General features: G+C 41.8%; 1 protein-coding gene across 2 annotated transcripts in view; it reads right to left on the minus strand.

Moving 5' to 3' along the window:
* Positions 1-21517, minus strand: part of LOC121556407 (tissue factor pathway inhibitor) — a 55494-nt gene extending 33977 nt beyond the window's left edge. For both annotated transcript variants that reach the window (XM_041870325.2, XM_041870317.2), the window contains exon 1: positions 21345-21517. In XM_041870325.2, coding sequence (XP_041726259.1) covers positions 21345-21483 — 139 coding nt within the window. In that variant the 5' untranslated portion in view covers positions 21484-21517. The remainder of the gene's footprint in view (positions 1-21344) is intronic.
* Positions 21518-25776: the final 4259 nt, after the last annotated feature.

The following is a 25776-nucleotide window of genomic DNA, read 5'->3' on the forward strand; positions in this document are numbered from 1 at the left end:
TTTTTTATTTAACTAGGCAAGTCAGTTAAGAACAAATTTATATTTACAATGACGGCCTACCAAAAGACAAAAGGCCTCCTGCGGGGATGGTGGCTGGGATTAAAAATAAAAATATAGGACAAAACACACATCACGACATGAGAGACACCACAACACTACGTAAAGAGAAACCTAAGACAACATCATAGCATGGCAGCAACACATGACAACACAGCATGGTAGCAACATCAAAGAATGGCGCCGGAGGAGATGGCTGCCGTTTTACGGGCTCCTAACCAATTGTGCTATTGTGTGTGTTTTTTCGCGTTATTTGTATCTTATTTTGTACATAATGTTTCTGCCACCGTCTCTTATGACCGAAAATAGCTTCTGGATATTAGGACAGTGATTCCTCACCTCGTACTGGATGAAGATTTTTTCTTTAATGAGTTGGACGCAAAGGATTTTCTTCAGACACCCAACAAGGCCCAAATCCCTGTCATTCGCATGAGAAAGAGACGGATATATCGGGGACGTAGGTCGGGGTGCCTTGTAAGGATCCGACTGCGAGTGGGTAATCTGCCTCTACCATCAGTCCTATTAGACAACATACAATCTGGATAACAAAATAGACAAACTACGATCATGGTTAGATAGAACAGCTGCCTCCGGTAAGACAAGGGGTCTGTGTATATTTGTAAACAACAGCTGGTGCACGAAATTTAATATTAAGGAAGTCTCAAGGTTTTGCTCGCCTGAGGTAGAGCATCTCATGATAAGCTGTAGACAACACTATTAACCAAGAGAGTTTTCATCTATATTTTCGTAGCTGTCTATTTACCACAACAAACCGATGCTGGCACTAAGACCGCACTCAATGAGCTGTATAAGACCATAAGCAATCAATACAGGACTAAGAGTGAATCGTACTACACCGGCTCCGACACTCGTCGGATGTGGCAGAGCTTGCAAACTACTACAGACTACAAAAGGGACAGCCGCGAGCTGCCCAGCGACACGAGCCTACCAGACAAACTAAACTACTTCTATACTCGCTTCGAGGCAAGCAACACTGAAGCATGCATGAGAGCAGCAGCTGTTCCGGACAACTGTGTGATCACGCTCTCCGTAGCCGATGTGAGTAAGACCTTTAAACAGGTCAACATTCACAAGGCCGCAGGGCCAGATGGATTACCAGGACATGTATTCCGAGCATGCGCTGATCAAGTGAAAAGTGTTTTCACTGACATTTTCAACCTGTCCCTGACTGAGTCTGTAATACCAACATGTTTCAAAGTAGACCACCATAGTCCCTGTGCCCAAGAACACTAAGGTAACCTGCCTAAATGACTACCAACCCGTAGCACTCACGTCTGCCATGAAGTGCTTTGAAAGGCTGGTCATGCCTCACATCAACACCATTATCTCAGAAACCCTAGACCCACTCCAATTTGCATATCGTCCCAACAGAGCCACAGATGATGCAATCTCTATTGCACTCCACACTGCTCTTTCCCACCTTGACAAAAGGAACACCTACGTGAGAATGCTATTCATTGACTACAGCTCAGCACCATACTGCCCTCAAAGCTCATCACTAAGCTAAGGACCCTGGGACTAAACACCTCCCTCTGCATCTGGATCCTGGACTTCCTGACGGGCCGCCCCCAGGTGGTATGGGTAGGTAACAACACATCTGCCACGCTGATCCTCAACACGGAGGCTCCTCAGGGGTGCGTGCTCAGTCCCCTCCTGTACTCCCTGTTCACCCATGACTGCATGGCCAGGCACGACTCCAACACCATCATTAAGTTTGCTGACGACACAACAGTGGTAGGCCTGATCACCGACAACGATGAGACAGCCTATAGGGAGGAGGTCAGAGACCTGGCCATGTGGTGCCAGGAAAACAACCTCTCCCTCAACGTGATCAAGACAAAGGAGATGATTGTGAACGACAGGAAAAAGAGGACCGAGCACGCCCCCATTCTCATCGACGGGGCTGTAGCGGAGCAGGTTGAGAACTTCAAGTTCCTTGGAGTCAACATCACCAACAAACTGTCATGGTCCAAACACACCAAGACAGTCGTGAAGAGGGCATGACAAAGCATATTCCCCCTCAGGAGACTGAAAAGATTTGGCATGGGTCCTCAGATCCTCAAAAAGTTATACAGCTGCACCATCGAGAGCATCCTAACTGGTTGCAAGAAATGCCTGGTATGGCAACTGCTCGGCCTCCGACCGCAAGGCACTACAGAGGGTAGTGCGTACGGCCCAGTACATCACTGGGGCCAAGCTTCCTGCCATCCAGGACCTCTATACCAGGCGGTGTCAGAGTAAGGCCCTAAAAATTGTCAAATTCTCCAGCCACCCTAGTCATAGACTGTTCTCTCTGCTACCGCACAGCAAGCGGTACCGGAGCACCAAGTCTAGGTACAAAAGCCTTCTTAACAGCTTCTATCCCCAAGCCATAAGACTCCTGAACAGCTAATCAAATGGCTACCCGGACTATCTGCATTGTTCCCCACCCCCTCTTTTACGCTGCTGCTACTCTCTGTTTATTATCTATGCATAATCACTTTAACTCTACCTTCATGTACATATTACCTAAATGACCTTGACAAACCTGTGCCCCTGCACATTGACTCTGTACCGGTACTCCCTGTATATAGCCTCGCTACTGTTATTTTACTGCTGCTCTTTAATTATTTTTTTGTTATCTATTTTTTACTTAACACTTATTTTTCTTAAAACTGCATTGTAGGCTAAGGGCCTGTAAGTAAGCATTTCACTGTATGGTCTACACCTGTTGTATTCGGCGCATGTGACAAATAAAATTTGATTTGATTTGATGACAACAACATGGTAGTAACACAACATGGCAGCAGCACAACATGGTAGCAGCACAAAACATGGTACAAACATTATTGGGCACAGACAACAGTACAAAGGCAAGAAGGTAGAGACAACAATACATCACGCGAAGCAGCCACAACTGTCAGTAAGAGTGTCCATGATTGAGTCTTTGAATGAATAGATGGAGATAAAACTGTTCAGTTTGAGTGTTTTTTGCAGCTCGTTCCAGTCGCTAGCTGCAGCGAACTGAAAAGAGGAGTGACCCAGGGATGTGTGTGCTTTGGGGACCTTTAACAGAATGTGACTATAAGGTGAATGCACCAATTTGTAAGTCACTCTGGATAAGAGCGTCTGCTAAATGACGTAAATGTAAATGTGACTGGCAGAACGGGTGTTGTATGTGGAGGATGAGGGCTGCAGTAGGTATCTCAGATAGTGGGGAGTGAGGCCTAAGAAGGTTTTATAAATAAGCATTAACCAGTGGGTCTTGCGACAGGTATACAGAGATGACCAGTTTACAGAGGAGTATGGAGTGCAGTGATGTGTCCTATAAGGAGCATTGGTGGCAAATCTGATGGCTGAATGGTAAAGAACATCTAGCCTCTCAAGAGCACCCTTACCTGCCGATCTATAAATTACGTCTCCGTAATCTAGCATGGGTAGGATGGTCACCTGAATCAGGGTTAGTTTGGCAGCTGGGGTGAAAGAGGAGCGATTACGATAGAGGAAACCAAGTCTAGATTTAACCTTAGCCTGCAGCGTTGATATGTGCTGAGAGGACAGTGTACCGTCTAGCCATACTCCCAGGTACTTGTATGAGGTGACTACCTCAAGCTTTAAACCCTCAGAGGTAGTAATCACACCGGTGGGGAGAGCGGCATTCTTCTTACCAAACCACATGACCTTTGTTTTGGAGATGTTCAGAACAAGGTTAAGGGAAGATAAAGCTTGTTGAACACTATGAAAGCTTTGTTGGGGAGGGGCCAGCTGAGTATAAGACTGTATCATCCATAATATATCTGCCGCTAATAGTGGAATGATAGTGTGTCACAGTATTACTTACCCACCAGTGTTGTGATTGGCTGTGATATTCTGTTGTCAAATTGAGAAAGCTCTTCTCACTTTGTGGCTGCGTTATCTAGTGGAAATCGCTCTGTTTATTCCTGGTTGCAAAAATTCTACACTGTTCACTCAATGTCAGTTTATGTGAGACAACAAGCACTGAATAGTGTAGGGAATCATTGTACCATCTAAATCGCTGTGAGATATATTTTTAATAACAAAACATATCATTTTTACTGCTATTTTTTGTTATTGAAAATATATTTCACAGTGATTTAGATGGTACAATGATGGACCTTTTCTTAAATTTCAATGCAAAAACTCTAAAAGACCCTATGTGTAGGACCTTTAAGCTTAGTATAGTTAGCATACTTATTACGTATATACGGTATACGTATAATTGACCACTTTCCTTTCATAACACTATTTAATTGGAATATGTGTGTGAAGAAAATCATTATTGCTTTCATGGTGGTATCGTCATGGGGATCATAGTTGTGTTTTCACAAAACCATAGAACACAAAGCTCATATACTGTATGCACACAGGAGACCTTGAGCAATCAGCAGAGCAATCACCTCTTTGTACTTGTTTGTTTGTTAAAACAAACAATCCCCTTAAATTATTTAAATGTAATGTATAATAATAATTATAATAATAATAATAATAATAATAATACAAATAATAAAATAATAATAATTGTAAAGTGGTTGTCCCACTGGCTATCATAAGGTGAATGCACCAATTTGTAAGTCGCTCTGGATAAGAGCGTCTGCTAAATGACATAAATGTAAATTTAAACCCTCTTTATTACTACACATTAAACCCTTTGAATTTAAGGAAAAGGTGCTAAATAGACACAGCTATTTATCCTGTGTTACAACAAGCAACAATTACATGAAGCTGAAGCAAGTGTACAAGCGACCTGGAGTAAAAGAACAAGCCAAAAGTGCAGTTACTGTCTCTAAAGTAAACCAATGTTTGCTTGAGGTTACTAAGAGGTTATAGTGCTGATTTTGGATCGAGATATCTGAAGTACAAAGCAGTCAGATGCACCTGAAATATCTGAGAGTTTCAAGGACACAATTTACTATCCAGTATCCATGCGTAAATGTTTTCTGCCTACCAACTCCTTCCTTGAAGAGGATGTGATTATACTGTAGAACCAATGGAATAGATAGAAACCAAGAAAGAGCTTTGTCTGATGTCACACTCAGACCGATCCACACTGTAAATGCGCTCTTGATTAAATGGTAAGATCAATATGTACTTATTTTCTACAATGCAGGTTATCAGCAACTGTAAGTGCTGTTATTGTGAAGTGGAAATGTCTATGTGCAACAATGGCTCAGCAGCGAAGTGGTAGCACACAGAACGGGACCACCGACTGCTGAAGCGTGTAGCGCGTAAAAATCATCTGTTCTCAGTTGCAACACTCACTACCGAGTTCCGAACTGCCTCTGGAAGCAACATCAGCACAATAACTGTTTGTTGGGAGCTTCATGAAATGGGTTTCCATGGCCGAGCAGCCGCACACAAGCCTAAGATCACCAAGCACAATGCCAAGCGTCGGCTGGAGTGGGGTAAAGCTCGCCACCATTGGACTCAGCAGTGGAAATGCATTCTCTGGAGTGATGAATCACATTTCACCATCTGGCAGTCCGATGGACGAATCTGTGTTTGGCGGATGCCAGGAGAACGATACCTGCCCGAATGCATAGTGCCAACTGCAAAGTTTGGTGGAGGATTAATGGTCTAGTGCTGTTTTTCATGGTTCAGGCAAGGCCCCTTAGTTCCAGTGAAGGGAAATCTTAACGCTACAGCATACAATGACATTCTAGACGATTCTGTGCTTCCAACTTTGTTGCAAAAGTTTGGGGAAGGCCCTTTCCTGTTTCAGCATGACAATGCCCCCTGCACAAAGCGAGGTCCATTCAGAAATGGTTTGTCGAGATCGGTGTGGAAGAAATTGACTGGCCTGTGTCATGTAAACATCTTCCCAGCATGAAATAGTTCCCAATCGTTCTGATTGTGTTGTGATTGTGTGTAACAACTTCCTCCGAAGCTGCCTCCTCTCCTTGTTCGGGCAGGCTTCGGCGTTCGTCGTCACCGGCCTTCTAGCCACTGCCTCTCCTCATCTCATCATTCCATTAGTTTTGTCTTGTTTATTACACACATCTGGTTCATATCCCCTCATCAGTACCTGTATAAGTGTTCCCTCTGCCCCCTTGTCTTGTGTGTGATTGTTTGTTGTGGAGGATAGTTTAGCTCGGTGGAGCTCCTTGTATTTTGTATCGCTGGGATATTCACCCGTGTGCCTTGTTGTTTCCCAGTGCGCCTGATTACGCACTGGAGTGTTTGACGCATTACTGCATACCGCTGTGCCTTCGGAATAAACCCTTTTATTCTGAGATTTACCCTCCTGCGCCTGACTCCTTTCAAATCACTCGCCACATTGTGTCTTGTTGTAAAATTTCTCACAGCATGAAATCTTCCCAGTTCAATAATTGCATGCGCGTCTTTTTGTGTGGATGGCTGAGCTCGTGCGGATGTCTCTCTCTCACCATCGACAAACTCTTTTGTGGGTACGTGCATTTGCTACATCTGCCAATCCGGACTCACGCGTCAAAGTGCTGAGGGTTTATGTGAGGAGATGTTTTGTGATTGTAAAGACTTGGCTCTAATTTTTCGATTGATAGCCATCTTTAACAAATCTATGCACTATCTCAAAACTAATGCTCTTGTGGCTGAATGGAAGCAAGTCCCAGCAGCAATGTTCCAACATCTAGTGGAAAGCCTTCTCAGAAGAGTGGAGGCTATTATAGCAGCAAAGGGAGGACCACCTCCATATTAATGCCCATGATTTTGGAATTAGATGTTCGACGAGCAGGTGTCCACATACTTTTGGTCATGTAGTGTATCTTGGCAGCAGTGAACTGAACTGCTGTGGAACTCAGAGCTGCATTCACTACTATTCCTTAGAGGGATTAGAGCACATACTTGTTTTCCTATTATAACACATATGAATTGTGAAACTGAATGGAATATCACAATCAGTCCAATTTGCCCAGCTTCAGCTCCAGAATGCCAAAATGGAATTGTCATTGTTATCTGTAGTACTGCCACCCTTTTATTGCTTGGTGCTCCCATATTTCAAATATGGCAAACACGCACACACTTCCAAAAGTGCTCTGTTACTGAGGTCCTCACAGAGGTGATTAGCAGAATCCAATATGACAATATAGCATGCCCTTTCCCTGCTCATTCCTCGCCCACTACTCATCCCTTTCAGTTGCTAAATATTGAAAGATATGTTTAAGTGTATTTTTTCAGGGTATATTCAGATTCCTTTTCTGTGTTGAAGAAACAGAAAGCCCTCATCATGCCCTCCAATATGTTTTTCCTATTAGACTTTTCTTCAATAACTAGCCAATCTAGCAACATATGTCAATTTCTTCTCTGTGACTATGGTTTCCTTCATCAACTAATGACACATTTGGACTAGTGGGGCGATGATGGAGAGACAAATGCAATGAGGGACACAAAATAGCGTGTCCCAGTGTGACCAGAAGTGCGAAAGGTGTAGGTTCCAAATGTGTTCTGGCATCAGGAGAGAAACTTAAAATTAGAGCCACTATCGAGTGACCAGGCCTTCCATTGTTACTAAAGGGAGTGGGGGATGGAGAAAAAAAGCATAAAAGCAGGATAAGTTATACTACCTATGAAACAGTCTTAAACTAAAGGTTGACTATGCCAAGTCACTAACATAAATGTTGATCTCAAAGAGCTCCTCTTATTGCAAATCCTTTAAAGGCCCAGCGCAGTCAAAAACCAGATTATCCTGTGTTCTTTTTCATATATATATATACACTACCGGTCAAAAGTTTTAGAACACCTACTCATTCAAGGGTTTTTCTTTATTTTACTATTTTCTACATTGTAGAATAATAGTCAAGACATCAAAACTATGAAATAACACATATGGAATCCTGTAGTAACCAAAAAAGTATTAAACAAATCAAAATATTTTATATTTGAGATTCTTCAAATAGCCACCCTTTGCCTTGATGACAGCTTTGCACACTCTTGGCATTCTCTCAACCAGCTTCACCTGGAATGCTTTTCCAACAGTCTTGAAGGAGTTCCCACATATGCTGAGCACTTATTGGCTGCTTTTCCTTCACTCTGCGGTCCGACTCATCCAAAGCCATCTCAATTTGGTTGAGGCCAGATCATCTGATGCAGCACTCCATCTCTCTCCTTCTTGTTAAAATAGCCCTTACACAGCCTGGAGGTGTGTTGGGTCATTGTCCTGTTGGTAAACAAATGATAGTCCCACTAAGCCAAAACCAGATGGGATGGCGTATCACTGCAGAATGCTGTGGTAGCCATGCTGGTTAAGTGTGCCTTGAATTCTAAATAAAATCACAGACAGTGTCACCAGCAAAGCACCCCCACACCGTAACACCTCCTCCTCTATGCTTTACAGTGGGAAATACATATGCGGAGATCATCCGTTCACCCACACCGCGTCTCACAAAGACACTGCGGTTGGAACAAAGAATCTCCAATTTGGAGTCCAGACCAAAGGACAAATTACCACCGGTCTAATGTCCATTGCTCGTGTTTCTTGACCCAAGCAAGTCTCTTCTTCTTATGATTGATGTCCTTTAGTAGTGATTTCTTTGCAGCAATTCGACCATGAAGGCTTGATTCACAGTCTCCTCTGAACAGTTGATGTTGAGATGCGTCTGTTACTTGAACTCTGTTAAGCATTTATTTGGGCTGCAATTTCTGAGGCTGGGAACTCTAATGAACTTATCCTCTGCAGCAGAGGTAACTCTGGGTCTTCCATTCCTGTGGTGGTCCACATGAGAGCCAGTTTCATCACAGCGCTTGATGGTTTTTGTGACTGCACTTTCAAAGTTCTTGAAATGTTCCGTATTGACTGACCTTCATGTCTTAAGGTAATGATGAACTGTTGTTTCTCTTTGCTTATTTGAGCTATTCTTGCCATAATATGGACTTGGTCTTTTACCAAATAGGGCTATCTCCCCCCTCCCCCTACCTTGTCACAACATAACTGATTGGCTCAAACGCATTAAGAAGGAAATAAATTCCACACATTCACTTTTAACAAGGCACACCTGTTAATTGAAATGCATTCCAGGTGACTACCTCATGAAGCTGGTTGAGAGAATGCAAAGAGTGTGCAAAGCTGTCATCAAGGCAAAGGGTGGCTATTTGAAGAATCTCAAATATAAAATATATTTTGATTTGTTTAACACTTTTTTCGATTACATATGTGGTATTTCATAGTTTTGATGTCTTCACTATTGTAGAATAGTAAAAATAAAGAAAACCCCCTGAATGAGTAGGTGTTCTAAAACGTTTCACCGGTAGTGTATATATATTTCCTCACTATGAGGTTGGAATAATACTGTGAAAGAGTATGTTTGAAAAGACCGGCTGAAATTTCAGACTGTTTTGGTAGGATGGAGTTTTGGCCTCCCTGGTGACGTCACCAAGCGTTAAATTAGTTGATAGACCAATAAGATATACAATTCCTAACCTCTCTGCCAAAAACAGCACATTTTCAGTTTTCCCCTCCCCACTCAGACAACTCCCAGACAGTTATAGCAAAATTCTTGCTTGAGAAATTGCTATTTGCTATGAAGCTATTTTTGTTTCCTTTTGACCATTTTAATTGAAAACAATCAGAGTAAGGTACTTAATTGTTACCCAGAAAATGTTTGATATTGAGATAAAATGGCTGCATTGGACCTTAAACAATTCCTTACCCTAACACAGAGTACATCATTGGACCTCTACCACTTCCACCCCATTATAAGGAAACAAATTAAAAGCACTTTACATAGAGGACAACTAATAGCCCGTATTGCTCACTCTGTTCAGATCTCTTGTGAAAGGCAAGTTACGACTTAGTCTAACCAGGTCTCTTTTCCACACCTTTTGTACACTCTCTGATATCAGCTGTTCTGCATGAGCGCTTAGTATATCATTGCACAACATGTTGTTATGACTATCTGATCTTTTATCTCATCAACCGTATTGTAGGCTATATACTTAGCAGAATGTCAGGCTGATTGTTTCATAGATACCTAAAAGGCATGTGTCTGAACAGATCTCTCTCTCTCCCTCTGCATCAGAAGAACACTTGACCTGGATCTGCTGTTTTCATGAGAGTTATCTTCTCACGGTGTGGCTTGATATTCTATACAGGGTGACATTTTGACAACGGAAAAATGTGAAGATGTTGCCAAAAATCTACCATATCAATTCATATAGGCCTAATTAGGCAAGTAATTTGATTCAAAACACTTTTGGAATACAGCAGATTGGGGTTTCATCACACCTTCATAGATTATCACTGGCTTTTCATGAACGTCACAATTATTTATTTTTAAAATGTATATGTATTGGAAAAGGCTTGTGGGCAGTATGTAAACTGCTGATGTAATGCATGGTCAAAATGGGTCACTAATGTGCAGTGGAAGATCAGGTAGATCTAGGAAAACATACACGTCTTAAAAGCGGCTTGGTCATTGCCCTTTTCATCAGGGTTTTCCTTTTGTTTCCAAGTATTCCAGTAACTCAAGCCACATCTCTCGTGGAGCCAGTATCATGTACATACCATGGTTTCCTGACACACATGGTTTCCTGACACACATCCCTATACAACGAAGCATTCGACTTCAGCACTGAATCATTTGTTAGTCAGCCAGGAAGATCATAATCCTATCAGCTAACAGATGCTCAGTGAAGTCCTGATCAGCTCTAACAGACTCAAATAGCCTACATACACTCCCCCCAAAAGTTTCAGAACAAGAAAAAATATATCACTATCAACTCAGACATGCACCAGCCTGTACTGACTCATAGGAAGAGGCATGACACATGGGGGGTAGTAGATGGTTGAACACAAAGCTCTAAGTGACACCATACAGTCTGTTACTCCTGGCAACTGCTATAAAATGTGTAAACCTTTGTTTAGTTTGCCCAAGGTGCATCCTATTTCTATTAATGTTTAACTCCTACAATACACACACACTTAAATGATTTTGAACGACATCATTTAATTTTATAAGCTACAGTCACATACTGGAAAGTATTGGAAGCCCTTATGAAGTTTGCTTGACCAACTTTGTATTGCAGGTGAGGAATAGCCTGATAGCTAGTTAGTCAGGAGCTGATGGAAGGAATGGGACAGGAGTAGGCATTGCTTCTCCAGATAAGGGCTGGGCGATATGGCCAAAATATCATATCACTGTATTTTTCAACGTTTTTACAGTATTTGACGGTATTTTATGTTTTTCAATAATAAAAAAGTTATACATTTGCTTTATGACCCTAGGGTGGCAACACATACATTCTAAGTGATTTAAATGGGTCTTTCTCCAGTCTGATTGTTTTATTCTGTTCAATTCAACTTCAACCATAAATAATTTCCTGCATTTCCATTCAATGCTGCAGAAATGTTTTGGTACCCTTCCCCAGATTTGCGCCTCGACACAATCCTGTCTCGGAGCTCTACGGACCATTCCTTCTACCTCATGGCTTGGATTTTGCTCTGACATGCACTGTCAGCTGTGGGACCTTATATAGACAGGTGTGTGCCTTTCCAAATCATGTCCAATCAATTTAATTTACCACAGGTGGACTCCAATCAAGTTGTAGAAACATCTCAAGGATGATCGCGGGAAACAGGATGCACCTGATCTCAATTTCGAGTCTCATAGCAAAGGGTCTGAATACTTATGTAAATAAGGTATTTCTGTTTTTTATTTGTAATACATTTGTAAAAATTTCTAAAAACCTGTTTTCGCTTTGTCATTATGTGTGTAGATTGATGTTTTTTTTTATTTTTTTATCCATTTTAGAATAAGGCATAACAAAACGTGGAAAAAGTCAAGGGGTCTGAATACTTTCCAAAGGCACTGTATATCATAAGGCCTTTCTTTGAGGGCCTAGTTATACCCTAACAGAGTGGTATTAGGAAACTCCTGGTTTACATGCCACATCAGGCCTGCAAATCACATTATGCTGGATTGCAGTGATTTGTAAATCTATTGGAATCCAGACAGAGTTAGGATAGCCAAAAATTTGACTTGTTACCCACCTACAACCTGCTTTCAAAATGACAGGGTAAGAAATATTGAATATTGAGACTACCTTAATCATCTAAACTGGAACAACCATCTCAGTAACGGGTCCAATAAATCAAATTACTAACAGATTGGATTAGTTTAAAAAACGGTATGTTATTTATCTTCCTGTAGCATAAAATGAATCAACCAATTAATGTACATGCAAAAACCCAGATATTACATTAAAACAAATAATTCTGAAAATCTCCCTGCAATAGAGCATGCTGGGAAATATTATATATGGTCATATGTAGAATCCTTCTTGCCTTCCAAAGAATCATTCTTGCATTCCAAAGAATCATCAAAGATCCCTTTCTTCCAAAAATGGTTCTTAGGATGTTAAAGGTTCTAAGTAGAACCCTTTGCCTTACAAAGAACCCTTGTCTTCCAAAAAGGGTTGTTCAGATCAAAATGGTTCTTGGTAGAACCCCATCTCTCTGTAAAGAACCCTTTTGGAACCCTTTTTTCTAAGAGTGTAGTTAAGCAGGTCTGAAAAGTTAACCAGATGACTTACTGCCAAAACAAACCAAAGGAGAATGCTGCATCTTAAATTGCCTGCAGGTGAGATTTACGGTCAAGTGAAATGGCCACTGTCCCGTAAAAAAAATCAAAATTGGGGCCGAACACTGAAATCATTACAGATTTTCACTGGTAGAACCCAAAAGACTGTTGCTCTTTTACAGATCTACTGTAAGTACGCGATCTAGCTACAGTAGTATACCTCACAAACTCACATCAATACACTACAACAGAGTTACAGTAGACTTCACTAAAGTCAAATTCCTTTTTATAAAAGCTAAAAGCTAATTAAAAATGAAACATGGTATGCAATTCCCCTTTGCATATGGCCTGGGGTTTTAGCATAATGAACCACATCAAACACTGAGTGAACAGCTAATTACATTTCCCCACAAATTAATGAGAGTGGGATTGTTTATGCTGTTCGCCTCCACCAGACGATTGAAGGGGCCTTAAAGGGATTGTGTGAGATTTTGTCTACTTACCCAAAGTCAGATGACCTCATGGATACCATTCTTATGTCGCTGTGTCCAGTATGAAAGAAGTTAGAGGTAGTTTCAATTAGTTAATCTGACTGTGGGTAAGTAGATAAAGGGCTTAATTGCCAAAATAGCGCACTATCCCTTTAAGAGTGCAGCTCCATTTCACTGTTGATACTACTGTTGAATTTATAAAAGGGTATGCTACTCAATGACTGTTTTTCCTCTAATTCACCCAAATGATATGCAATTAGCGAATGACAACGTTCTTCTGTAAGCAAACCCTTTTTGCATAGTGCAGAGAGCAAATACTGCTTATTAGCATTCAAGCATATTGTTTATTCTAAGGTCATGGTTGTGATATACAGGCCAAATGCTTGTTGTATGTGTGTGTTTGTGTAAATCATAAATAATGTATTATCAAACTTGTACACTGTGAGGTGCCATAAAAAGGTAAACATGCAAACTTGTTAAAATACTAATTTATAGGGGCTCAATGAACACAGCAAATTCTCCAGTGTTAAATCAACACTGAGAGTGTTAAATTAATATTGAAAATGTAGACTTGTATAGACACAGGAACAGTGTTAAATTAAAGGTCCCGAACAAGTCTTTCTGAGTCCCATGTAAAATAGCCTTTTGAGTGACAAAAATTTCACCCATAATATTTTGGGAGGATAGAAATGCAAAAGATGTGAGAAGGTTATTTTGGTCTCATGGCTAACTACCAGGAAGTTTGAAAAGACAGGCTGAGTGGAAGCTTATATTCATGAACTTGCCTTGCCTGACAGCTCTTTGAAACATCTGTCAAGAAACTTAAATGCAGTGAGCAGTGTTACAGTAAAATCATCTCAAACAAATTTGGTTGACATATAACCTTTTTATACATGTCCCTTGTGCTGTGGAGTTTTGAACAAGTTTTGAACGACCCTCCCCCCCCTTTTGGAGGCAGGTGGTCCAAAATAGTTGAGGGTTGTCTAACTTTTTAAAATGTATTTTATGCTTTGGGGAGGGTTGTGTGGTTTTTTATTGGGCACATGGGAGGGTAGTGTGTTTTTTCCCAGGTTTACATTCACCATTTTGCAGGTTTTACTGTATAATTTCTTCCATCCTAGACACATTTCCTAATCTGCTTGCATGCACCTCCCTTATATCAAGGTGTTTTGGTACTTTGCTTATGCGCAACGCTTTTCCGCATGCTAACCATACCAGTCAGGTCAATATAGTCTACCAGTCTAACTGTCTATCCTGCCCTCTAGCCACCATTCATAATGGCAATAGTGGTAAGGGGATCGTTTTTCAAGATCTGCAATAAGCTTACTAGCAATTATACCACACATAAAATCATTCAAAGCTGCACCAATTTTCAATATAGGCAGAGAGGCAATGGTCATTGCGAATGAAAGAACAGTGAAGACATGAGACACGCAGCTCAAAAAGCTCCCCTATTGATCTTGTTCAGGGACAATACAATTATCCAACCTAGCCTCCAACACCACATTGCAAATAATAATTGCATTATTGTTTTCAAATGAGTACAAATTTCTACTCTACACTGCAGTGAAAATGTAATTAGAATAACGGTGCCAAAGCCCTGTGATTTGAATATTTGATTCCATTTGGATCAGTTGTATGTCTACTCTTGACAGTTTATAAGGTATAGAAAGGCATAGTAGCAGGCCAGTCTGGCTATATTTTAAGTGCTGATACTGAGATGCACTGTCTGTTGCGGATCATCATTCTCCGAAGTCGTTCTAATAATGTGGCCACATCACAGGAGGCTGCTGAGGGGAGGATAGCTCATAATAATGGCTGGAATGGAGTAAATGGAATGGTATCAAACACATGGAAAATATGTATTTAATGTGTTCAATACCATTCCATTGATTCCGTTCCAGCCATTACTATGAGCCCATCCTCCCCAATTAAGGTGTCACTGGCCGCCTGTGGGTCACATATGTTTCCAGCAGGCCCAGTTATTCAGGAAAGCTTAAAACACGCTCTGCCTCCTCTCCAATCCGAGCGGCTATTTCTCACGCATCTAGAACCCATAACGCTTCAATAGCCTAAATATTTGTAATTAAACTTTTTAAACGTATTACATTTTATGTGTGGAATAAACACAACCATTCACAATGTTTTAAGCTGATTAGGCTACTCTCCTGTAGGCTACCTGCGCACGTTCGTCCAAAATATAATTCCAGCAACCAAACTGTGCAGACTGTGGAGTTGAAAACGCAAACCATGATGTCAAAGGTGGGGGTGTTTGTTTCATGATTAACCACTCATGGTGTGATTGTGATAACATACAGGAACTCAAGTCCTTTTGTTCACCTGACCTAGAATACCTCACAATCAAATGCAGACCGTATTACCTCCCAAGAGAATTCTCTTCGGTTATAGTCACAGCCGTGTATATTCCCCCTCAAGCCAATACCACGACGACCCTCAAAGAACTTCACTGGACTTTATGCAAACTGGAAACCACATATCCTAAGGCTGCATTTATTTTAGCTGGGGATTTTAACAAAGCAAATTTGAGGAAAACGCTACCGAAGTTCTATCAACACATTGACTGTAGTACTCGCACTGCTAAAACACTCGACCACTGCTACTCCAACTTCCGGGATGCCTACAAGGCCCTCCCCCGCCCTCCCTTCGGCAAATCTGATCACGACTACATTTTGCTCCTCCCTTCCTATAGGCAGAAACTCAAACAGGAAGTACCCGGGCTAAGGACTATTCAACGCTGGTCTGACCAATCGGAATCCACGCTTCAAGATTGTTTTGATCACGCAGACTAGGATATGTTCTGGGTAGCCTCCGAAAATAACATTGACGAATACACGGATACGGTGACTGAGTTTATTAAGAAGTGTATAAGAGATGTTGTACCCACAGTGACTATTAAAACCTACCCTAACCAGAAACCGTGGATAGATGGCAGCATTCACGCAAAACTGATAGCGCGAACCACTGCATTTAACCATGGCAAGGTGACTGGGAATATGGCCGAATACAAACAGTGTAGTTATTCCCTCCGTAAGGCAATCAAACAGGCAAAACGTCAGTATAGAGACAAAGTGGAGTCACAATTCAACGGCTCAGACACGAGAAGTATGTGGCAGGGTCTACAGACAATCATGGACAACTAAGGGAAAACCAGCCACGTCGCGGACACCGACGTCTTGTTTCCGGACAAGCAAAACACCTTCTTCGCCCGCTTTGAGGATAACACAGTGCCACCAACGCGGCCGGCAAACAAGGACTGTGGGCTCTCCTTCTCCGTGGCCAACGTGAGTAAGACGTTTAAGCGTGTTAACCCTCGCAAGGCTGCTGACCCAGACGGCATCCCTAGCCGCGTCCTCAGAGCATGCGCAGACCAGCTGGCTGGAGTGTTTACGGACATATTCAATCTCTCCCTATCCCAGTCTGCTGTCCCCACTTGCTTCAAGATGTCCACCATTGTTATTGTACCCAAGAAAGCAAAGGTAACTGAACTAAATGACTATCGCCCCGTAGAACTCACTTCTGTCATTATGAAGTGCTTTGAGAGGCTAGTTAAGGATCATATCACCTCTACCTTACCTGACACCCTAGACCCACTTCAATTTGCTTACCGCCCCAATAGATCCACAGACGATGCAATCTCCATCGCACTGCACACTGCCCAAGAGGAATACCTACAGTTGAAGTGAGAAGTTTCCATACACCTTAGCCAAATACATTTAAACTCAGTTTTTCACAATTCCTGACATTTAATCCTAGTAACAATTCCCTGTCTTAGGTCAGTTAGGATCACCACTTTATTTTAAGAATGTGAAATGTTAGAATAATAGTAGAGAGAATGATTTATTTCAGCTTTTATTTCTTTCATCACATTCCCGGTGGGTCAGAAGTTTACATACACTCAATTAGTATTTGGTAGCATTGCCTTTAAATTGTTTAACTTGGGTCAAACGTTTTGGGTAGCCTTCCACAAGCTTCCCACAATAAGTTGGGTGAATATTGTCCCATTCCTCCTGACAGAGCTGGTGTAACTGAGTCAGGTTTGTAGGCCTCCTTGCTCGCACACGCTTTTTCAGTTCTGCCCACAAATTCTCTATAGGATTGAGGTCAGGGCTTTGTGATGGCCACTCCAATACCTTGACTTTGTTGTCCTTAAGCCATTTTGCCACAACTTTGGAAGGATGCTTGGGGTCATTGTCCATTTGGAAGACCCATTTGCGACCAAGCTTTAACTTCCTGACTGATGTCTTGAGATGTTGCATCAATATATCCACATAATTTTCCTTCCTCATGATGCCATCTATTTTGTGAAGTGCACCAGTCCCTCCTGCAGCAAAGCCTCCACACAGCATGATGCTGCCACCTCCGTGCTTCACGGTTGGGATGGTGTTCTTCAGCTTGCAAGACCCCCCCTTTCCTCCAAACATAACAATGGTCATTATGGCCGAACAGTTCTATTTTTGTTTCATCAGACCAGAGGACATTTCTCCAAAAAGTACGATCTTTGTCACCATGTGCAGTTGCAAACCGTAGTCTGCCTTTTTATGGCGGTTTTGGAGCAGTGGCTTCTTCCTTGCCGAGCGGCCTTTTAGGTTATGTCGATATAGGACTTGTTTTACTGTGGTTATATATATATTTTTGTCCCCGTTTCCTCCAGCATCTTCACAAGGCCCTTTGCTGTTGTTCTGGTATTGATTTGCACTTTTCGCACCAAAGTACATTCATCTCTAGGAGACAGAACGCGTCTCCTTCCTGAGCGGTATGACGGCTGCGTGGTCCCATGGTGTTTATACTTGCGTACTATTGTTTGTACAGATGAATGTGGTACCTTCAGGCGTTTGGAAATTACTCCCAAGGATGAACCAGACTTGTGGAGGTCTACACATTTTTTTCTGAGGTCTTGGCTCATTTCTTTTCATTTTCTCGTGATGTCAAGCAAAGAGGCACTGAGTTTGAAGGTAGGCCTTGAAATACATCCACAGGTACACCTCCAATTGACTCAAATGATGTCAATTAGCCTATCAGAAGCTTCTAAAGCTATGACATAATTTTCTGGAATTTTCCAAGCTGTTTAAAGGCACAGTCAACTTAGTGTATGTAAACTTCTGACCCACTGGAATTGTGATACAGTGAATTATAAGTGAAATAATCTGTCTGTAAAAAATTTTTGGACAAATGACTTGTGTCATGCACAAAGTAGATTTGCCTAACCGACTTGCCAAAACTATAGTTTATTAACAAGAAATGTGTGGAGTGGTTGAAAAACGAGTTTTAATGACTCCAACCTACGTGTATGTAAACTTCCGACTTCAACTGTATGTAAGCATGCTGTTCATTGACTATAGCTCAGCATTCAACACCATAGTACCCTCCAAGCTCATCATTAAGCTTGGGGCCATCGGTCTGAACTCCGCCCTGTGCAACTGGGTCCTGGACTTCCTGATGGTCTGCCCCCAGGTGGTGAAGGTAGGAAACAACACTTCCACTTTGCTGATCCTCAACACAGGGGCCCACAAGGGTGCATACTCAGCCCCCTCCTGTACTCCCTGTTCACCCATGACTACGTGGTCACGCACGCTTCCAACTCAATCATCAAGTTTGCAGACCACACAACAGTAGTGGGCCTGATTACCAACAATGACGAGACAACCTACTGAGAGGAGGTGAAGGCCCTGGGAGTGTGGTGCCAGGAAAATAACCTCTCCCTCAATGTCGACAAAACAAAAGAGCTGATTGTGGACTTCAGGAAACAGCAGAGGGAGCACACCCCTATCCACATCGACGGGACCGCAGTGGAGCAGGTGGAAAGCTTCAAGTTCCTCGGTGTACACATCACTGACGATCTGAAATGGTCCACCCACACAGACAGTGTGGTGAAGAAGGCGCAACAGTGCCTTTTCAACCTCAGGAGGCTGAAGAAATAGGGCTTGGCACCTAAAACCCTCACAAATGTTTACAGATGCACAATTGAGAGCATCCTGTCGGGCTGCATCACCACCTGGTACGGCAACTGCACCGCCCACAACCGTAGGGCTCTCCAGAGGGTCACCGGGGACAAACTACCTGCCCTCCAGGACACCTACAGCACCCGATGTCACAGGAAGGCCAAAAAGATAATCAAGGACAACAACCACCCGAGCCACTGCCTGTTCACCCTGCTATCATCCAGAAGGCGAGGTCAGTACAGGTGCATCAAAGCTGGGACCCGAGAGACTGAAAAACAGCTTCCATCTCAAGGCCATCAAACTGTTAAATAGCCATCACTAGGCGGCTTCCACCCGGTTACGTAACCCTGCACCTTAGAGGCTGCTGCCCCATGTACATAGATTTGAAATCACTGGCCACTTTAACAATTGAACATTAGTCACTCTAATAATGTTTACATATTTTTGCTTTACTCATCTCATATGTATATACTGTATTCTATTCTACTGTATTTTAGTCTATGCCACTTCAACATTGCTCATTCTAATATTTCTAATATGTATATATTCCTTAATTCCATTATTTTACTTTTAGGTTGTGTGTAGTGTGTGTATTGTTAGATATACTGCACTGTTGGAGCTAGAAACACAAGCATTTCGCTACACCAGCAATAACATCTGCTAAACGTGTATGTGACAAATAAGATTTGATTTGATTTGCTTGAATTGTCTATTACTTTGAATTTTATTGACTATTCTGAATTTCCTTTTAAACTGTAATGAATTTAGGAAAAACCAAATAAATTGACCTTCACCCCGAGCTGGGTATTATTCTAATGAGCTCCGCCCTGAAACTCTTTCTACTTTGATCAAATGTGGCCTTGTTTGGGGGCGGAGCTCATTAGAATAATACCCAGCAGCGTGCTGTGCAAGAGTCAGTGCATTAAACTAAAGTAGATAACCAAGAACATATCACAGTCATAGCCAGAAAAAATATTGTTACCGTTACTGAGAATGTTGTTGTAGTTAAGCGGCAACTTGCAAGTTTATTATTATATTACAAAAATATATGTATTCTAATTAAACTGTTACAAAATATATTAATTGTACTTCAAGCCAGTGAAATACAAATTACAAATTCGGTATTGAAATACCTTAATTAAACACATGCCTGCACTGTAAATCTAACCACTGTGCTTCCAGTAATGCACTGTAAATTCTGGAAATACAGCATGCTGCTGTAGTCAGGTGTTACAGTAATAAGCTGTAAATGTGTGTTTCAGTAAAGGTCTTGTATATCTACAGTAATTTACTGGCTTCTGCACTGCCAGTATTTTATTGCACAGTTACAGTAACCTACTGGCTACTGTGCTGCCAGTATACTGGACATTTTTACAGTGTAGTTTGGAAAGCAAATGGCTTATGCTGTAAAGACAAGACAATTAAGACTGTAATCTGTCTTTTAGTTATACAAATGCTCAACTTAATTGAGTGACCAATATAGCCTATGTTATTGGCACCAGCAGAGAGCATTAGCCATATTCCTGTTGAGTGCGCATATTCACTCTTTATCATTGTTGGGTCAGTGCCACTTGACAGTTTGTTTTTGGACAATCATTTCCTCCTCCAGGTTAGATGAACATCGTATTGAATTTGTGTCTCCCCTTCTCGTGGGCATATTATATGGATCAGATAACGCCGTTTTTATTGATCTGTTTGTCAGCGTCAGCAGAGTACGCTACCCTGTCTTTTTTTGTCGTATTAAAAGTATAGCAGAATTGCATGAAATGTGTTTATAAAAGGCAACATTTTACCCGTGGAGTTATATTATATTATTAGCCTAAATTATAACTAACTATCCAATCTACTCATCAGATTAGTAATAGTAGGCGACACAAGTCTGCAAATGCAATGCATGGAATGCTTTATTAAAGGTGCATGTTTATGTTGAAAATTAGCTTCCACAAACTTCAAACTCACGCGCCGCCGTTGCGAGTGTGCGACATGCACATCTGCGCACAAACACTATAACCCTTATGATTAACTATTAACAATGATTAAGGTACATTATTTGTATCAACATAACCGAACTAAAGCTGACAGAACTGAAACGTGAATGTAGCATAACTCCGTTTAACGTTTATCAATTTTGGGGATGTCACGCGCCATCAGGTGATATTGAATTGGCAAAATCCAAATTATCTATTGTCTATTCGGGGGAAATATCGCAAAACATACATCTTCAAACAACTAAACAACTGTAGATCATTGCATGCAAAGTCCGACTCGAACTCATGGACACACAATGGAGAAAATTATTCATCAATAAGTAAAAATATTTATCTTACCTATTTCAGAGTCCGAATCACAAGATCCCAAATAAGCGGAATGAACTAACACAATGCATGAAATCCACCAGCTATTCATTGCAGCCATGTCAGCAGTCGGAGAGTAGACTACATTAAAGTTGTGTTGTGAAAACTTCATGAACTTTTCTTCAAGAGACGTGGTAGCAGTTCACTCACGCACTTCCGGTTGATAATAGACTATGGGCTATATTTACTCTCCTTGATAATGTGCTGGACACAAATGCTTAAAACTGTTCATATTCATATTTTCGAAATGAATAATACATTACTATATTTCTGGTATTATTATTATCACTGTTGTTATTCACTCCTACTGTATTGATGATAGTGCGGTGTTGAATTTGTGTATGAATATTAGCCTACACTTCAGGTAATATAAATAGCTAGGAAAACATTTATACTGTGACGCCCGCCGTTTGGTGCAACGCAGATCCTGTGGAGAGCGTAGTGAAATGGAGAAGACATTGTCTGACCTGCTAAGTTTTGATGCAAAGTCTTTGCCCGACAAGGTCAAGTTAGGATGTGTTAGTTATCCCGTGAGAGCTTTTGTTCCAGAAATACTATGGTGTTTTAAGTGCCAAGCCTATGGTCATGTTGCAGGAGTGTGTAGGAGTGAGATTCATAGATTTGAGAAGTGTGCAGGTGGACGTGAGAAGAAGGAATGTGTAGTATCAGATGGAGAAAGTTGTGCGTGTCCAGTGAGAGAAAGGCAGGTTGAGTAGCCAGGGTCAGAGTAGTAAAACAAGTGTAGTATGCTGAAGCAGTTGAGAGAGTGGGAGAGGAAGATGGGTACATGGTGAGGGATCCTCAGAGGATTGCTGTGAGTAGGCAGAGACCAAATCAAATCAAATCAAATTTTATTGGCCACATGCACCCAATACAACAGGTGCAGACATTACAGTGAAATGCTTTACAGCCCTTAACCAACAGTGCATTTATTTTTAATAAAAAAGTAAAATAAAACAACAACAAAAAAGTGCTGAGAAATAAAGAGCAGAAGTAAATAATTAACAGAGTGGCAGCAGCGTAAAAGGATGGGGTGGGGGGGCAGTGCAAATAGTCCGGGTAGCCATGATTAGCTGTTCAGGAGTCTTATGGCTTGGGGGTAGAAGCTGTTGAGAAGTCTTTTGGACCTAGACTTGGCCCTCCGGTACTGCTTGCCGTGCGGTAGCAGAGAGAACAGTAGAGAGGGATGGGAATAATATGTGCTTCAGTAAGTTGTGGTTCTTAGCATTCATAGCCATGGTTGTCAACTGTACTGCAGAAATGGAACGTATGTCACAGAAAATAGAGGTTGTCGTGGCAGCTGCAGAGAAGTATTTGGGATTGCAAGGTTTTACTGAAGAAGATTTTCAGGGGGTGTTGAGTGGTAGTGTTCTGTCCTCCAAGACCATTGGCCTGGTGTAGGATTAGATAAGGTTAAATAGTGGAATGGGATGGTGGTTTCTTTTCTTTTTTATTTTCTTTTATTGTGAGGGCTAATAGTTTGCAGGGTAATCTTCCTTTTTCCCAATTTTGTATTACCGTGACTGGCCTCTGACTCCAGTACAGTACGTGGCAGTGAATGCACCTAAAAGTTGGATGCGCTCCGCCAACCAAATCCAAAAGAAGAAGAAGAAGAAGAAGAAGAAGAAGAAGCGATAATTTGGTTCCATTTCAACATATTTATTAGTGAAACCAAAGTGCTGTAACATACATAAATTAAATCAAATAGCCTAGTACACACCAAAACTTTTCAAATGTTCAAATCAAAAGGCTAATGCACAGAAAAACGTGGACAATCGTGTGCATCGCAAATTCAGAACTAAAGCACTGATCATTGGGAACTAGATCAGAATGACTGTTAAGGACAACAGACTATTTTCAGTCCTATGGGCTTCACCATGTGAGATCCAGAGTAAATACTGTATGTTATCATTCACATTTTATTATTTAAAGGTCATGAACAGTCAAAATCATGTTTTTCATTAAATTGGATCAAAGTATGATAACCAAAGTATGAAAAATGACTGTTGCTTCTACATTGATAAAGTTTGATCATGAAGTTACTGGTCCCCTCCCACATGTCAAAAACTTGGATTCATTATTAGGGGAACAAGGTGAAATCGCCCTAACTCTCATTTTAACACACCAATGGTAACATGTTATTCTCTTACCTAATTTAAATAAGTACCGCCTTGTAACCAACATTGGAGAAGACCTGTTTGCAGGGGGGTGTGGTTTATATAGCTAGATAACTACTCTGCTGGTGCCAACATTTTTACTGTAGGGTGTCAGAAAATATAATTAATATTTTACCCTATTCATCTATGGCAAAGATACATATAAACTCAGCAAAAAAAGAAACTTCCCTTTTTCAGGACCCTGTCTTTCAAAGATAATTCTTAAAATCCAAATAACTTCATAGATCTTCATTGTAATGGGTTTAAACACTGTTTCCCATGCTTGTTCAATTAACCATAAACAATTAATGAACATGCACCTGTGGAACGGTCGTTAAGCTTACAGACGGTAGGCAATTAAGGTCACAGTTATGAAAACTTAGGACACTCGAGGCCTTTCTACTGACTCTGAAAAACACCAAAAGAAAGATGCCCAGGGTCCCTGCTCATCTGCATGAACGTGCCTTAGGCATGCTGCAAGGAGGCATGAGGACTGCAGATGTGGCCAGTGCAATAAATTGCAATGTCCGTACTGTGAGACGCCTAAGACAGCACTACAGGGAGACAGGACGGACAGCTGATCGTCCTCGCAGTGGCAGACCACATGTAACAACACCTGCACTGGATCGGTACATCCGAACAGCACACCTGCGGGACAGGTATAGGATGGCAACAACAACTGCCCGAGTTACACCAGGAACGCACAATCCCTCCATCAGTGCTCAGACTGTCCGCAATAGGCTGAGAGAGGCTGGACCAAGGGCTTGTAGGCCTGTTGTAAGGCAGGTCCTCACCAGACATCACCGACAACAATGTCGCCTATGGGCACAAACCCACCGTCGCTGGACCAGACAGAACTGGCAAAAAGTGCTCTTCACTGACGAGTCGCGGTTTTGTCTTACCAGGGGTGATGGTCGGATTCACGTTTATCTTCGAAGGAATGAGCATTACACCGAGGCCTGTACTCTGGAGCGGGATCGATTTGGAGGTGGAGGGTCCATCATTGTCTGGGGCGGTGTGTCACAGCATCATCGGACTGAGTTTGTTGTCATTGCAGGCAATCTCAACGCTGTGCGTTACAGGGAAGACATCCTCCTCCCTCATGTGGTACACTTCCTGCAGGCACATCCTGAAATGACCCTCCAGCATGACAATGCCACCAGCCATACTGCTCGTTCTGTGCGTGATTTCCTGCAAGACAGGAATGTCAGTGTTCTGCCATGGCCAGCGAAGAGCCCGGATCTCAATCCCATTGAGCACGTCTGGGACCTGTTGGATCGGAGAATGAGGGCTAGGGCCATTCCCCCCAGAAATGTCCGGGAAATTGCAGGTGCCTTGGTGGAAGAGTGGGGCAACATCTCACAGCAAGAACTGGCAAATCTGGTGCAGTCCATGAGGAGGAGATACACTGCAGTACTTAATGCAGCTGGTGGCCACACCAGATACTGACTGTTACTTTTTGACCCCCTTGTTTGTTCAGGGACACATTATTCAATTTCTGTTAGTCACATGTCTGTGGAACTTGTTCAGTTTATGTCTCAGTTGTTGAATCTTGTTAAGTTCCTACAAATATTTACACATGTTAAGTTTGCTGAAAATAAACACAGTTGACAGTGAGAGGACTTTTTTGTTGTTGCTGAGTTTATGTTTCCCTTTTAATCTGTGTCTGGTGTTAGCTATAGAGTTACTGGCTAGCTAGGTTTTCAGCCAGCATGGAACAAAAGGTGGGAGGGTCTATCAAAACTCAAGACGCAGTTGTCAAGTCAACACATCTGTCAGTGCTGCTGTGAACCACATCACAAGGAACATGCCAAACGGGAGATGTTTAAATAAAAATGTATATCATTGATGCAATTTCAATTTTGTTTGAGTTGATTTGTGTATGACCAAATTAGTTTGAGATTATTTTACTGCAGCCCTACATCCAAGTTTCTTGACATAGGTGTTACAATGAGCTGTCAGTCAAGGCGAGCTCATGAATATAAGCTTCCCGCCCACTCAGCCTGTTTTTTCAAACTTCCTGGTAGTTAGCCATGAGAGAAAAACTTTTCAGAATGACTGTTCAGGACCTTGTAACACATTACAGTTGTAGCCTTTCATATTTGGCCTTCTTTGGCAACCAAAGGAACTTCTCTCTCTCTCCATAATTTGGGATGTGATGAACAGTTGCAAGATATCCCACCAAGCAAAATCTTGTTGAAAATACGATTGTGCCCAACGTCCAATCTGTTCAGTTTTGGTTGAAAGTG

Source organism: Coregonus clupeaformis, chromosome 4 (assembly GCF_020615455.1).
Source record: "Coregonus clupeaformis isolate EN_2021a chromosome 4, ASM2061545v1, whole genome shotgun sequence".
NCBI classification, from domain to species: domain Eukaryota; kingdom Metazoa; phylum Chordata; class Actinopteri; order Salmoniformes; family Salmonidae; genus Coregonus; species Coregonus clupeaformis.